Genomic DNA, 12832 nt, shown 5'->3' with positions numbered 1-12832 from the left:
CGAGTGAATGTGACATTAGATCAAAAATCGTGATTCGGTGAATGTGTCATTGTCAAGTAATTGTGCTTCACTATTTCGTTCTAGAGACCCTGATGAACATCGAAGATAGGTCACCTGATTAAAAAAAAGTTCTAGATTGTTTCGTTATATCGCTCGTAAATCACATTCAAATTAGATATATCTTAAGCACAACAACTAATTTGCTTAGCAATTAGCATATGATATGTATCACTATAGCGTTAAGAAGCCGATATTACTTTTTGAGGAGAAGTACAGCACTTCTCACGATTCAACTAACACAAGGACTTCCCAATTCCCGCCTCCGGATTTAAAGTGGACCAACTCGTACGTGGTCGGGCGACCTATATGTCCTCATGAACAATGGACGCATCACTAGATCCTATATAAACCGCCTTTCCTCTTTCTAGAGAATCTTTCCTCCGGTTAACTTCACTTTCAGGTAAGCGAATCTTCAGCTGTGATATTGACTATGCAATAATAAATCGTATCTTTATTGTTTAACAGAAGATTACTTTTAGAGAAGAGTATGAATCGTCTATATATTAACATCGTTTTGATAGGTAAGATGGCTTAAACGAGAGTAAAAATCTTGTTTAAACTTTTTATAATAAAATTAATTTAGTATTTTTAATAGGTTTAGGCCTCGTGTCAGTAGTGTTAACGGAAGAAAGAAAACAAAGAGTAAGTAACTATTATAAATTATGGTTTCCGTAAATCATTATGGACTATCTATTTTAGTATCAACGTAGTCTATATGATAAACCAATAGTCTAGAATTTATAAAAAGAGTAATAGATAAATAGTTTCTTGTAAGTTTGTACTGTACAATGTACTGCACTTACGATCAGAAGAATTATTTTACTGCTGTTAAAATATCATTTACTTGTTTATATAATAATTCAGTCCTTAAATAAAATACTTTGACTATTTGAACGTACTATAATTATCAAAATTCAGATTTCAGAATTTGTTTTCAGATAAAACGAGGGGGAAATGGTTATAGCGGAGGGAAAAATGGTTTTGATCAGCATGGACAAGGTGACTATGATAGAGGTGGTGGCCAACCATTTGGACAAGACAGAGGCGGATTAAATACTGGACAAAATAATTACGGTCCTAGAGAAGGCGATGATAAACCCGGCCAAGAAAAATATGGAAATCAAAATGGATTTGGTCAAGAAAGTGGAATTGGAAATGGAGGATATGGTGAGAAAAACGGCTTTGGAGGTGGCGGACATGGTGCTAAGAATGGATTAAATGGAGGGCAGAGAAGAGATAAATACAATGGATTTGGAAATGATCAAGGCATTAATAACAATTTCGGCGGAGATTCCCCTGCTGATGGCAGTTTGGGAAATGGAGGTTATGATAGCCAAAAAAATAAAAATGGATTCACAGATCAGCAAAGAGGTTATGACGGTCAAAAAGGAGGATATAATGGGCAGGACGGATTTGGCTCCAAACAAGGAGGTAAAAACGATTTCGGAAGTGGTCCACAAAACCAAAATGGTTATGGTAGTCAAGGAGACAAGGATGGCTTTGGGAGTCAACAAGGAGGGAATGGATTTGGAAGGGATGGTTACGGTGGAAGAGGAAAGCCTGATGGATTTAGAGATCAACAAAAAGGAAATGGGCAAGATGGACAAAATGGATATGGATCTGGATTAGGAAGTAAAATTGGATTTGGTAAAGATTCTCCAAAAAGTAATGGCTACGGTGGTAGAGGCGATAATGGATTTGGAGGCCAACAAGACGGAAATGATTATGGTGGACAACCAGATAAAAATGGATTTGACCAGCAAAGCGACAGCTACGGCGGACAAAATGGCTTTGGATCACAAGGAAATAATGATTTTGGACGATTCGGAAACGGAAAACAAAATGGCTATGGCAAACAAAACGGTTTTGGAAACGGAGAGGGTGGCAGAGATGGTTCTGGAGATCAACAAGGAAAACGTGATGACTATGGTAAAGATGGTTCTGGAGAAAGTAATGGATTTGGAGATCAACATGGAGATTATCCTAAAGGAGATTTTGGTGGGCAAGACAATTATGGCGATGGAGGAAATAGATTTCCAGATGGAAGCCAAACAAAAGGACAAAGAGGTGGATTTGGAGCAGGGACTAATCAAGAAGATTATCCTTCCGGAAGCCTTGAGGATACAATTAAAGGCATTCCAGGACAGGATTATCCAACAGAAGTAGTTATTCCAAAAACATCATTTCAATGTAAGAGTCAACAATATCCAGGTATATATGGTGATGTAGAAGCAAGATGTCAGGTAAGATACTTATTATGCAAATCAGTTTTATTGTAAAACGTTAAAACCATTCGATAATTTGTAGGTATTCCATATCTGTCAAGAGGATGGTAGACATGATTCTTTTCTTTGCCCCATTGGTACAATATTTAATCAAAAATATTTCGTATGCGATTGGTGGTATAATGTAAAATGTGAAGATACTCCTAATTACTACAACTTAAATGCAGATTTATATCTCACGGAAGGTTTCCAGAAAGGAGGGGTCGGTGCAGGTAGTGATATATATGGAGGACAAGGTGGTGTAAATCAACAGAATGGAGGAGATTACGGTACAAGTTCTGGTAGAGGTCAGGAAGGGGGAGAACAAAGTTATGATAAAGGAATTTCGGGAAATGGACAAGAAGGGGCAAATTATGATGGACAAGGAAATATGAATGGATTTGGAAATGACCAAAATGGTAATTTTGGAGATCAAGGAAACTTTGGTCAAGAAAATGGATATAAAGGAAGTCAACCAAAAGGACAAGATGGCTATAATCAACAACGTGGCTTTGGTGGATCCGATGAAGCCGGAAGAGCACAAAATGATTACGGTGGTCGTGCAAATGATGATACCCAGGATTTTACAAATGATTACGACGGGCAGAGAGGAGGGAAATCCGATTTTGGACAACAAAATGCAGGAAACAACGGTTACGATAGTCAAAATAATATTGGTGGAAGAAATAAGCAAGGAGGAGATGGCTATAACGGATTTGGTGACTCACAGAACGGATCAAATGGATATGGAGGTAAATCGGGAGATTATGCTAAACAAAATGGAAATGATGGAAATCAAAGAGGTATAGATTTTCAGCAGAATGAAAAATCAAAAAGTTATTAAATTTATTGTGCATATCTAACAAATACGCCAAATTTGTTTGCAATAATGTGAATATCACATGCCATTTATTATGGGGAATTGAAGTATGAATGACTGATAGAAGAAATATTTGTTATGTAATAACTTTTCGCCTCACTAATATATCTGTCGGCGAATCCTATTTATGTATAAAGTATACTATTTAATTAATAAAATATTATTAACACAACCTAAAACATTTTCACATGTATTCATTTGCTTGCTAAACTCCTATTTATTTTTTTTATCTTGAAAAATACATTAATATGTCACATAAGTTTGCAATATAAAAAAATAAAAATTTAGTACATCGTACTTTATAGGAGACTGAAGACAATTACAAAAATTTCGTTCTTATCTCATGTATTAAAATATCTTATAGGTTAATGAGAAGAGCACTCAAAACACAAAAGAAAAACAGCACAAATCTTAACAGAGAGCAATCACTCCAGGAAAAATTTCAACTTTACTTTTCCAGACGCAAGATTATTTTTAGTTTCTATTCCTCCTATAAATTAAATAGTGTATGTAAGACATTTTCTACCACAGAAATTTCGTGTAAACATTTTATATGATTAGTATTTTCTCATTAGAATAATTATAAAAATGAAATTGGAATAAGGATACGGAAGATAGATAATCTAGGGTAAATAACCTACCATTAGCATATAACGATGGGAATTTGAGGAAGTAAGGTTTCATGCTGGAATGACAAGTCAGTGTCAAAGGTCACACAATCGTTATTTCCAATTTAATTTTCGGATTATGTGCATACTTCTAAAATTGATCATAAAACAATGTTTCATTTAATGTTCTCCGATTCAATACTTTTTATTCTTCTATAAAACGAGCAATAAAGATTATTCTTTACTGCTCATAAGAAAAAAGCTAAACAAGGAAGAGAATTCTGAAGCAATATATGATATAGAAAAAATAATAAAATAAAATGTTGGCATCAAGAAGGAAATTGTTAAAATTGCACTACCACTCTAATTTGAAGATTACTTAAAGGTAAAAAACCAGCTAATAGATTTATCTAGATTGAAACAAAAAGAAAGTATGTTAATATTTAAAATTAAATATAGAAACCAGCAAATAGAGTTAAGTATTCAAAACATTAATTAGTCATAACATCAGAATTTCTCACAATTTTCTTTAAATATTGATTATTTACCAAATGAATACAAAATTTACAATATTTTTAATAATTACCTGTATTAAAGCATAAAATCATAATTTAACTATTCTGTACTACTCTAAGAATTGATTTAAATACATAAATATAGCCCTATCCCTTCTATAAACATTATAATTTGTGTTGTTTAACTTTTATAAAATAAATTAGTTCTGTCTGTTATACGTTATTCTTTCGATTATTTAATAATTGAGTTTCGTATGAAATTTTATCAGAAGCCGAATTACTAATGTTGCTATAATGTCTATTAAATCTAGTCGATAAGAAACGATAAAATGTCAATGAATGATAAGAAAAGGTTAAATTTCTACGTATAAAGTTTTATAAAAAAAAATATCTACATAAAAATTTCGATATTTACATTCTGTTCATGTATAATCATTTTATTTATAGTCCGTAACACGAGAATATACGAGAATTTAGTTTGATGATAAAAAAAATTCCAGTATAATCATCCTAAATCTTCTTCCTTATTGGTTAATCTCGATTTAATATCATGTCTAAGTTTTTAATAATCATTGTCAAACGAAGCACGATAATTCTGATCGAGAATAGAATGTTATCGATTCAAATAAACTGAAATATGTCAAAATTAATGGACTTATTACCTTACATATGTAAGTCACGTCTTTAATTAAATGAATATTGGAAATTCTTTAAACAAATAAGTATCTTTAATCTAATTTTAAATTTTTTCATTATACTAGAACATAATAGTCTTACTCCGGAAATTTGAAAAGATTTTCATCAATTTTATGGCTTCGATTTTTTAACGTAATTTTAAGTCTTTGTTTTATATTGTACGTTCATAACATTATTGTATTACTTTGATACTACTGACCTCTTAGAGGTCGACAATATCGAATGATGACCTCTTATGATATATTTTTTGATTTTTACATATGAGCTTCCTCGTGGAAACTTTTGAAGCTGCAAACCAATATTTTCATGGGTTAATCCTATATGTTATTCTCATGATGTTTTCCATATAATATACTCCCATGAAGTAATTCTTTGTTGCTACAACATCCAATATATTCTATTCGCCGTCTGCTCCTCTAAAGTTAATCCTATTTTATCTGTATTAAAATGGTTAAGGCATCAGTTTACCACTATAGAGGAAACAGTATCGAATCCGAACCTCGGGAATTTTTCATGGTCTGTCCTCCCGGTAAATCGAGTCTCGTCCCTCACCACCTAACCGCTCTCATTTTAAGCCTAACTGAACTTATGATGGTTGTGGAAAAAAATCTTCTTAGTAGCGAGGTTGAGGCCGAAGTTTTAAACGCAAAAACGTGTACGTCGGACGTTCAGCATCGCTTTCCTGTAAGCCTGGAAGTTTGACAATGGCGTTTGGAAAGTCAGTAGAATCGTGCTCGACATTCCAAACACCATTGTCAAACTTCCAGGCTTACAGGAAAGCGATGCTGAACGTCCGACGTACACATTTTCGCGTTTAAAACTTCGGCCTCAACCTCGCTAATGCTTCCTCGAAGACAGTGTTCATGAAATAGAATTCGTGAATTATTATTAGATGATAATGAATTAGATAATAAATAATTGTGTTGAATTTGTAAACCCAACAAGATTTCGTTTGAATTGGCATCCTGTTGAATAGACAATGCCAGAATCCTCATAAATACTCATAGTCGCAGGATAAAGACTAATTTTACTATCCAGCAGTTTCTGCTGAGAAGCGCGTTATCAACTGTGTGAAAAATAACTTAAAATTTTTTATTATATTTTAATTTTTTTATTGTTACAGTTTATTATCATAATTTTTGTTTATATTTTCCTTTCATTAAGAAGTAAAAATTGTTATAAGATAGGCCTACAGCGTTTCGAAGGGTATAACGACGATCCTGATATATCGATCGTTCAATAGAAAATAGATAAAAACAGAATTTTATAAGTCATTTGTCCGATTTTGTTCATAAATTATCATCCTATAATGATTCAAATAAGATTTTCGGGATTTTAATTTTATGCAGTATTTTTCATTTAAATGTTATAAACTACGCCTATACTTACGCCTTTTCTCGAATATAAATTGAGAAAACCAATTTGTTTTTACACATAAATGGACTTTATTGGTGTAAAAATCTCAAAGATCTAGTAAATAGTAAAAAAGGAAAAAAGTTATGAGAATTAGATGTTTTGTCAAGTGCATTTTATTTCATGTTAATAGCCAATGTTCTCTAAACAGTCTACAGCAACAATTCTTAAACTGTGGTCCACGGACCCCTGAGGGTCCGAGAGTTAATAATCAGGGATCCACAAGTGATTGTTTCAAATTAAATAATTTTATATTTTATTTAACTTCATTGCGAAAAATACAATAAAAATACCATATAATACCATTGCGCTCAACTACTAGCATTTCTCGTTCATATAAGCGAAATAAATTTAATCAAATCCCTGCTGTGTAAGAACTGTATAAATAGTTAAAATTCACATCATACGAAAGGGATCCTACTACTCATAAAGCTTAAAAACCGCTACCCTGTAGCATTAATGAAAGTCTCATTTCCATAATTTATGATTTGTTCATTGTTTCAGTTGAGTTTAAAAATCACTAACAATAAACTTTAGAGTAAAACTTTCTAATGAAATTAATTTTGTAATTTATCATTGCATGACACTTTTATAAGGATCCAAATAAACTATAATTATGTGATGCAATAAAGACAAAATATGTTTCTCTTTGCAGACAATACATACATAATGTGTCTTTACACTATACGTCCTTTCTCACGCAGTTGGGGATAAGACAATTCCACGGCTGTATCACATCATCCTGGCTTATTTTTAAAAATTGTAAATTATTTTTTTAATTGTGCTGCCATCGCTAGAGAGAAGTTTGGGACTATTTTACATTTGAAGGCGAACGAGAAGCCTCAAATGAAAGGTCGACTCCGCCGAGGAATTGTCTTATCCCTCAACTGCATACGAAAGGACGTGTAGTGTAAAGACACATTATGTATGTATTGTGCAAAGAGAAATATATATATATATATATATTTTTTTTTTTTTTTTGTTGTTGTTGTTGTATCACATCGTCCTGGCTTATTTTTTAAAATTATAATTATGTGAATTTCTATAAATCCATAAAACAATTGAAACACATACATACAAGAAAGACATCGGCCGTACACGAAGTGTTTAGCCGGCAGAAAAAAGGGTAAGGGAAAGGGGAGAGGAGATAGACAATAGAGAAAGATAGGATCCCTCTGAACGGCGTACATTTGGCTACAGTACCCTCTATGCTTGATGTTGGCGTGTAGCTTTTATGCTGCAAGGCCGTAGCCTCCCAAAAGGCCCAATTGAAACACAGTAAAAGTTATTAACCTATAAATATTATATATTTAGAAATATCTTAATAGGCGTATAAATTACTTAAAATTCCAAATTGAAGTGTACACTATGCTTATTATTTACCCTATTCGAAATACTATTGTAGTGCTCATTCATTTATAAAATTAATACAGTAGAGCGTCGATAAGTGGAACCAATTGGAGACTGGGGTCCTTCCAGTTAATGATTTGTTCCAGTTTCCGACTTTGTACGAAAAAATACATTAACCTGTCCGATGTTCAAATTTTTCTCCGTTGCGTGTCGCTTCGTGTTGAATTTTCGTCGATTTTAAGCCTAACGAAAATTTTTATAATAATCATCGAGGCTATCGTATCGTTAAAAATTATTTCTGCATTTTGTACAAACAAAATAAATATATTAAAGAATATAAAAAACATGAAAATTATACTTTAGAAGTAAATTTAGTATCAAAAACATTCGATTCAGCACGACACAGTCCGACTGAAAATCGTTCCACTTTCCGGCCATTCCACTTACCGACGTTCCACTTATCGACGCTCTACTGTATTTATAATTCCTTTATATTATTTTTCTTATTCTCACTAGATGTTACCATACATTCGGATTCATTTCTTATTCTAAGATAATGATTCCATACTTCAGGATATTTCATAATGAAGTTTAAGCGATGAACTTCGTCATGGAAATGCCTATCCTTTTTCTCATACCTTTAAAATTTTCAAATAAGTTTTTATTTTATTAGAAATTATTAATTTGTATAGTCAGAAAAACATATTTACCAATAAGGTACTGGAGGACGAATCCTATCCAATTCTAATAATCGTCTCAAGTGAAGAATCTCTTTCTCTTCTTCTTTCAATTGCTGTAACTTAATCAAAGATATCCTGTGTTCAAAGGCAGAAAGTAAAAATGTATTTGGAGAATTTGGATGGAATTCGGGTTTCATTGAAAAATATTTCTGGTTATGTAAGGATTTTTTCATTATTTCTGCATCATAATCTGTTAAAACGAGCGATTTTTTAAATCCGCAATAACAAATTCGATCGTTTCTCTTACTTTTGACATCATTTTCTATATTTGTCATCGCTTCATCTGGATAGAGAAAGGAAGCATGATAAGGATGTAGAAACCATCGTGATAAATCCTCCAAAGACGTTCTTTTTAATTTTATTTCTACGTTTTTCCCTACATCTTCCTTTTGTTGCATATTTTTAATCATCATGCAATCATCTAAGCAGAATCGATTGTTTTTATCTATGGATGATAGAAAAATTCCTTTTGTTGAACGTTCCGTATCATTAAAATTAGGAAAAACGTTTTTCTTATTTAGACTCATAATAAATAGATATCTGAAAAAATTAGAAGTAGAATATATTTAAAATATAATCAGAAAAGGCTTTTAAAAAGTAAGAAATAGTACAGTATTTTATTTCGAAAACCATAAATTTTAACTATTATAACTTTTATTTAATAATATAGTTTTACTTAATCTGACACCTTTCTACTCCAAATTCTGGAACAGTAGTGTAACACGTGTAATAATAGCTCCTTCTTTTATCTGACAATTACCTAGAAACTGACGGAAACAGTCCGCGAAGACCACAGAGAGATGTGCATATTTTCAGCAGTAGTTTACAGACGCGGCGCCACAAAGACGCTTCATAAAAGCTGCAAAATATAGTGCTTTGCGGCACCATAATACTTATGTGTATTACTAAAAGTACGAAAAACACAATAGCTCTACATTAATGAAGTAGGAGGTGCCAGCTGCCTCAAGAAAAATTATCAAGTCGGAGTGTCACTATTATGCTGGCTCTCCACTTAAGACGATCGCGTCGCCGTCGTCTGATGAACGACACAATCGACACCCTACGTGCCTACACATTTTGCGCGAAATGAAAAGCGATTTGCAATGAATTATGGAAACTTTTTAAAATGGCGGCAAACCTTTCAACTTAAAATGAAGTTTTATATCTTTCAATTTAATTTTGTATTTAATTTTTTTTAACTTTTAATATTAATATCTTATCTGACCTGCCATTATTAAAAGCCATTTGAGTTCCATACGTTTATTTTTATATTCTCGTTTTTATAATTAGAGTTTTTTTTTTTTTTTTTGTGGTAAAGAATATGGTGGCATTTAATATCTTCCAACAGATTTTCAACAGCAGTAACGGACCATCTAATATTTGCTATTTATTATTATTTTTTTTTTTATTTGCACTTTTTCGAAATTTCCGCACCATGCTGTATATAGTGCTTAAGGCGATGGGTGGAAATATAATATCGCATATATTTGCAATTACGGGTGCTGCAGGCCCATCAGTGGCCAAGCGGTTCCTTCCGTTCCCTGAACACTGGGAGTTCGGTCATGGATTCCGGCCTCGCCAGGACGTAGTTTTCTGGGTTTTCTCCACGTCTGTAACACCTGTATAGGGGCCAGTTACCCTTAAAAAGATCTCCCGGAAAGCAGATCGCTCAATTGTTGCGTTGCCGTAACTTAACAAACAAACAAACGGGTGCTGCATGCCGATTGCCTACGACAGAATCGCCACGCGAAAATACAGTCAAACCTCGGATTATGAACGCCCCTGTTTACGAGCAAAATTTTGAACGGCACATTTACTCCGGTTGCCGTATGATAACTCGATTTCCGAACAAGCTACTCGGCAGAGCCGGCCACCGATGGTCAACTTTCTATACTCCCCATGTTAAAGAAAGTTGACGACCCACCAATCAACGACAGGACTACCGATTCAGAAGTTAGTGGTGCATTGCGTCACATAACGAATTGTCGATGACGTTGTTATTTAAATTACATTTCAGTGCGCATGCGGAAAAGATATTATTTCCGTTTATCGGTACGCGCCAGATTGAATTTAAATCAAATTAATAAAAACCGCATTAATTGACATTCACGTAATATAAATGGCATTCAAGAATTCGTGTTTAAATATGTTTAAGTTAAATTAAATAACAAACATTTATTAAATATTAATATAATATTATATATATTATATTATATTAATATTTATTAATACTAGATAGCCAGTTAATTAAACTAAAACTAAAAATTAAATTAAATTAAAATTGATATCAAATCAATCGAAACACAATATTTCGAAAGTGTGGATAAAGTACTATTTCCGTGTATATACTGTCTACTTGGCCCTTGTTTATTAATAGGACTTATTATACTGGTTTAGTTTCTGATTAGAAAAGAACCTGGTGAAAATAAAGATATTTTGTTTTGAGTTTTGACTAAGACCTCCTCTCTTTGCTAATCAAACTACACCAGTATAATAAGTCCTATTAATAAACAAGGTCTAAGCAGACAGTATATATACAGAAATGTAAAACAAGACAAAGAGGAAGAAATAATTAATATTATATGTATTATATTGCCTTTATAGGCATTTTATGCATGAAATACAATTGAAAAGGTGAAAAAAAAGGCTTTGTTTTGGGGGTCGGAAACGGATTAATCAATCTACATTGTTTCTTATGAGAAAATCTGTTTCGGTTTGAGAACAAATCGGTTTCCGAACAACTTTTAGGAACGAATTAAGTTCGTAAATCAAGGTTTGACTGTATACTGTTTTCCCAGTACTCTGACGCCAAGGCGATTTTATCGCTTATGAGTAGGGTTAGAATAGGCGATAGAGTTACCTCAAAATTGCGCTAAGTAGACAGCCAGCATTAGAAAAAGATTGAAAATCACTGAATTACAGTATAAACCCATTAAGTTAATCAGCTTGTTTACTCTACTGTCAAAGGCCTCAGACCTTTCACAACGGAATAAACAAGATCATTAGTTTAATAGATCTCAGTTTTTGACAATAGATTTAGTCCCGTCAAACCGGGTTGCAGCAGTTGCCAACAGACTACCAAGGATCACAAGCATAAATGTTAGAATTTGAAGAAACAGTTGCAACAGAAGATTGTTTATCGGATTGAGGAGATAATTTATAAGAATAATATTGTCCTGAAGTAGTGAATAAAGACAATGAAACAGAAGTGGAAGAAGAAATAATAATAATTATCCATATTACGAAGCGTTAAAATTAATCAATAAACATTTTCTTTTTCTCAAGAAAAAGAATCATCTTTGTTAAATCAAGTGTTATCTTTAAAAACAGACAATAAGAAACGAATTGTTGATATAAAAAGTCATAAGATTTCTGACTTCTTTAATTAATAAATCAGTTTAAGCACTTTTAGAATAATGTTTTCTTAATGAAATACAATTTTATAATGTAAAAGGAATTAATTCTTTAGTTTTTAAATCATTTTTTTTCAGTTTAATCCATTCTTTATTGGAAACATTATTTCAACTTTCGATATGTACTATACATATAATGCGTAATCATACATTGCGGATCAATAATGCCCGTAACGATCATAACTATGGTGGTCATGTACTGTACAGTACTGTGCTGATGCTCCTGTTAATCGATCGATCGATCGATCAATCAATTACGTAATGTTTAATTTGAAACGTTGTTAATTAAGGTTTATTCCGTTATTTATTTACGTACAGTTAACGTTTTTTGAAATGACCAATAACAATTGGTGATGTGTTAAAACGTAATAGTAGAGATAGAGATTAATATTTAATATATCAAATTAAAAATTATTAATTCAAATTTTCCTAAATTTTGAAATAAAGTAATAAATATTATCCTTAAATTGTTATTTTCAAAATAATTTAATTAATCTTTATGCATTCAGAACGGTCAATTTAAAATAGAATATTTCGTACTCTGCTGCCATCTGTTGTTTAATTTAATCATTAAAATAAATAAAAACTTCAATAATTTTTAACATAAAAATCTAATAAATTTTTTAAAATACGATTTTAGTTTAAAATTTTTAAATACAGTAATAAATAAATAAATAAGTTATTTTAAATAAAACAAACTCAAAGATAAAATATAAATTTAAAAAAATGTAACTTAATAATATATAAATAAAGATTTTTAATAATTCGAATTTCTTACTTTAATACAGTAAAATTTACGTTTCAATTATTTTGCTTTACGAATACGTAATGTTTACTTGTCGGCATAGCAACGGCCTCTAATTGAACCTAACTACTTAAAGTTTACGTCAATA

General features: G+C 32.0%; 2 protein-coding genes across 2 annotated transcripts; one reads left to right on the top strand and one right to left on the bottom strand.

The window, feature by feature from the left end:
* The first annotated feature begins 547 nt into the window (after window positions 1–547).
* Window positions 548–3168, top strand: LOC136971203 (uncharacterized). Its single transcript, XM_067265679.1, has 4 exons — window positions 548–581; window positions 656–702; window positions 999–2303; window positions 2368–3168. The coding sequence occupies exons 1-4, from the start codon at window positions 548–550 to the stop codon at window positions 3166–3168; spliced, it is 2187 nt and encodes a 728-aa protein (XP_067121780.1).
* Window positions 3169–8264: 5096 nt separating this feature from the next.
* Window positions 8265–12791, bottom strand: LOC136970921 (uncharacterized). The gene is made up of 3 exons (XM_067265423.1): window positions 12718–12791; window positions 8497–9066; window positions 8265–8424 (listed from the first exon to the last, which is right to left on the bottom strand). Exons 2-3 carry the CDS (start codon window positions 9051–9053, stop codon window positions 8265–8267), a joined length of 717 nt encoding a protein of 238 aa, XP_067121524.1. The 5' UTR covers window positions 9054–9066; window positions 12718–12791.
* Between the last annotated feature and the right edge of the window lie 41 nt (window positions 12792–12832).

This window comes from Centruroides vittatus, unplaced genomic scaffold, assembly GCF_030686945.1.
Source record: "Centruroides vittatus isolate TY-2023 unplaced genomic scaffold, ASM3068694v2 contig_1050, whole genome shotgun sequence".
Lineage (NCBI taxonomy): Eukaryota > Metazoa > Arthropoda > Arachnida > Scorpiones > Buthidae > Centruroides > Centruroides vittatus.
The sequence above is the reverse complement of the archived record's forward strand: the minus strand, read 5'-3'. Positions and strand labels throughout refer to the sequence as shown.

What these genes read in the sequence shown, in the direction of transcription:
- LOC136971203 (XM_067265679.1), top strand. Translation starts at nt 548, where the DNA reads ATGAATCGTCTATATATTAACATCGTTTTGATAG. An exon ending in TATTAACATCGTTTTGATAG is followed by an intron (nt 582 to 655) that starts GTAAGATGGCTT and finishes TATTTTTAATAG; the next exon opens with GTTTAGGCCTCGTGTCAGTA. An exon ending in ATGTAGAAGCAAGATGTCAG is followed by an intron (nt 2,304 to 2,367) that starts GTAAGATACTTA and finishes GATAATTTGTAG; the next exon opens with GTATTCCATATCTGTCAAGA.
- LOC136970921 (XM_067265423.1), bottom strand. Translation starts at nt 9,053, where the DNA reads ATGAGTCTAAATAAGAAAAACGTTTTTCCTAATTTTAATGATACGGAA. An exon ending in CGTCCTCCAGTACCTTATTG is followed by an intron (nt 8,425 to 8,496) that starts GTAAATATGTTT and finishes AAAATTTTAAAG; the next exon opens with GTATGAGAAAAAGGATAGGC.